The sequence below is a fragment of the Lactuca sativa genome, chromosome 4 (genome assembly GCF_002870075.4).
Source record: "Lactuca sativa cultivar Salinas chromosome 4, Lsat_Salinas_v11, whole genome shotgun sequence".
NCBI lineage: Eukaryota > Viridiplantae > Streptophyta > Magnoliopsida > Asterales > Asteraceae > Lactuca > Lactuca sativa.
In genome coordinates, this window is record NC_056626.2 from 166,014,926 (window position 1) to 166,018,757 (window position 3,832).

At 32.9% G+C, this 3,832-nt stretch overlaps 1 protein-coding gene across 1 annotated transcript; it reads right to left on the minus strand.

Moving 5' to 3' along the window:
- Positions 1–463: 463 nt before the first annotated feature.
- Positions 464–3,073, minus strand: LOC111908392 (cytochrome P450 736A117). Its single transcript, XM_023904228.3, has 2 exons — positions 2,104–3,073; positions 464–1,282 (listed from the first exon to the last, which is right to left on the minus strand). Exons 1-2 carry the CDS (start codon positions 3,028–3,030, stop codon positions 671–673), a joined length of 1,539 nt encoding a protein of 512 aa, XP_023759996.1. The 5' UTR covers positions 3,031–3,073; the 3' UTR covers positions 464–670.
- Between the last annotated feature and the right edge of the window lie 759 nt (positions 3,074–3,832).

The window sequence follows — 3,832 nt, forward strand, 5'->3', positions numbered from 1 at the left end:
CAAAAACCGGTTCCGGTTCCGAACCGGTCCGGTTCTAAAGAGCTCATCCCTAAACCGGACCATCCCCCTTTTTTCCACTCTAGCTTCTTGTTGGGGAGGTGTTAATATGTGGCTTTAAAAAAAAACACTCAAAGACATATAAAGTGGAAATAAACAACATTAACATGTGGTTACACAACGACAAAATTAAAATCTACCTTAATAAATAAGAATGATTTTGCCACATGTCATATTTTCCTTCATTTTGACACCTGTCATTTTCAAGATTTTTTTAAATTATTTAATATCCACTTGTCATTGTTATAGTTTTTTTTTTCTTTTTTATTCAAATCTCACATATTAAATGTCATCTCATATTAATTAATTTTATTAATATATTAATTAATGTACATAATAACTTTTTATTTTTGAATTTCTTTTTTTATTAATATATTAATTAACGTATATGTTTATTAACATTCCATTTGTGAACTCATATTAATTAATTTTATTAGTATAGATTAATTAGAACCAAATTACATAAATAGTCCATACGGTTTACCAAAAGGTCATAAACTTAATCGTTACTAACTTTTTTATAAACATGATCTTTGTGGTTACCAATTTTTTTTTAATAAACTCATGTAATACAGAGGTTTCACACCTAGTGCTTAATCATATGATATATGATTTAGGAAGAGAATTCTTTTGCCATGACCAAAAGAGGAACCTTCTTGTGAACCGTAATACCAGGCTCTTCCTCCATATCCAGGTCCGCTTCTTTACCTCCATTCGGCAACTCCCAATCGAACTTATGCAAAAGATTAGCCAACACATGTTCATCTATCACCAGTGCAAATTGCATCCCCGGACACCCCCTTCTTCCTGCACCGAAAGGAATCAATTCAAAGTCGTGCCCTTTGTAATCAATACTATTATCCAAGAATCTCTCCGGTTGAAACTCGTCGGGTTCATCCCATACTTTCGGGTCTCTTTGAATGGCCCATCCATTAATAATAACCCTAGTTCCTTTCATGATGTCGTATCCCATGACTTTTGCATCTTCTCTCGAGACTCGAGGAATTAGGGTTGGGGCAGGGGGATGAAGACGTAAAGTTTCTTTTATCACAGCTTTCAAGTATTTCATGTTGTCGATATCTTGTTGGTTTATATGGTTCTTGTCCTGAAGAACCATCCTCACTTCATCCTGAAGTTTCTTGAAAGTCCTCGGATGTTTTAGAAGTTCTGCAAATGCCCATTCCAATACTGTTGTTGTTGTGTCTGTTCCAGCTGTATATACATCCTACAATAACAAAAAGTTTTTTGTCAAGAACACAAATACTATCGTTTAGCCATTATCAGTTTCGCAAATATTTTCGGCAATAAAAAGAGTCATATATATGGTTAATTAATTCACTTCACAAATACTTTGTATATCATCATATGATAATGATAATTTTATATTGACTATGCGTTTAGGCAAAAGTTGCAACATGATATTTTGAAATTTTGAGGATCATAAAGAAAATAATATTAATTAGGTTTGTATATGTTTTCTAAATCTTCGGATTTGTAAAATAAATATGTTATACCGTATAAAAATAACAAAATGCAAAGGAAAAATATAAACACTAACAAATTGGAAATTCTGTAGGGAAAGGAATTGGTTAAATGAACAAAGGTCATGTCAAAAAATATTTAATAAATAAACTACATACTAATAAATTTAAATATTTTCAGTATATAGATATATTTATAAAATTATAAATTCATATAATAAAATAACGTAGTAAATAGCTAGCTTCCAAATTAACTTTCAATATTTGAATGCTATGGTTTGACGAAGTTATTTTCAAAGTGGAAAATGGAGGTGTGATGCTGTAAAGAAGGTAAAACAAGTAATTTCAAAGTTATTAAATGTCAAAAATCGAACACGTTTATCAATCGAATCGTCATTTTCCATATAAATACAATATTAATAATAACTGAATTGCTTATTAGTTTATGATATTCAAACTATGTCAGAAAATCGTTTTCATAACAAATTATATAAAGTATAGCGTTCGAACCTTAAAAAAAACTTTTGCAAAATAACAGTATTGTAATAAAAAAGAGTCTTCTTACCAAGAGGAGTCCTTTGATGCCATCTCTATCTAGAAGGCTATTAGCATCTTTCTTTTGGATCTTAATCAATATGTCAAGGAAATCTTCACTGTTATCAACATCACCATCGTCGCCACTAGTCGACTGTTTCCTCAGCCGCTCCTCCACCAGTCCATCCAAAAACTCATCGACCTCTTTAGCAACTTTCTCGACTCTAGCACTAGTCCCTCTCACTCGATCCACCCACCAAAGCCATGGAATCATATCCTCAAAATTAAGCTCACTCAATACATCAAAATATTCCTTCAACATGTTCTTGAACTTCCTCCCACTTTCCCCTTCGCTATACTTCATTCCAAACGTCACCCTACATACCACATCATTCGTAAGTTTTTGGAACAGATCAGTCAAATTCACCACCTCCTGCATGTTACAAGATTTCTTGATTTTCTCGATTGCAATCTCCGTTTCTTCTTCCCTCACTTCACGATAAGCTTCGACCTTGTTCTTGCTCAAGAAATGGATAACCATGATGCTCTTGAATTGCCTCCAGTGCTCACCATAAGGCGCCACCGAGACTTCTTTTTGATCGTAGAGGATTTGACGCCACCTTCGCAACTCGGGTCTGGTGGCAAATATGAGATCTTGGGTTTTCATTATCTCACGTGCTGCTTCGGCTGATGAGACTACCAGGGTTGGGACAGAGCCCATGCGCATGAGCATCAGTGGACCACCGTAGCGTTTGGATAAATCAAGAAGGGAGCGGTGGAGGATTGGGCCTAGCTGGTGGATGTTGCCGATCACCGGCAGTTTTGGTGGCGAAGGTGGTAGGTTTAGCATGGTGGAGGGTCGACTAAAGTAATAGAACTTGATGAGAAAAAAGAGTAGGAGTAAGAAGGGGGGAGCATAAACCAAAGGAACCATTGTTTCTTGCATCAAACTCGACATTTTTGTGCAAGTAAGATGTGTCTATTGTGTACATTACCCGGTGGTGTCGTGTTATTTTATAATAAGTCGAGAATAAACAATTAACTTTTCTTTGGGGGTGGGTGGTAGAAATTAGTAATATTTTAAGGTGTTTAAATTTTAAAATAACATATATGTTATTTTCCTAAATACAGTGAAATTTGAGGTTGTTTAACAAAAAAGAAAGCTTCAAAATTCCTAACATTACATCGATATAAAAAAGACTACTTTTTGTTAAAAAAGAAATTGTATTTTTTCACTATCCGTAAGCCATTTTAGAGGTTTTTATATTGGTCTTAAATACTTATATTTATATTTAACTGTTAGTTTTTAGGTTTTATATAAATCATAATATGACAAGTTAAAAACAAAACAATTTTAATCTTTGTGTATGTATTCTGACAAACGATATTTATATTGATTTTTACAATGAAACTAAAAGTAAATTTTATCCTAAATATCATATAAACATATTCAATATTAGTTTATTTTGAGCATATCATATATTCTTAATGAGATAATTTATTAAAAATAGTATTTAAATTTTATTATGTATTCCTTTTAAATTAGAGAAAAGGATATAAGATGTACATTGAATGTAAAATAAAGGATTATAAATAAAAATATAGATAACATTGTGAATTATTTGTGTGAGTAGTAGGAGGCCCCTATTTGAAGCTATGGAACGTTCATGCCCACGTAGCTTTGCCCGCCAAGATGGACAAACCACTTTTGGCACTTTGAGTCAAAACGTGATGAAATTGTATTGAGCAGTAGAATTATT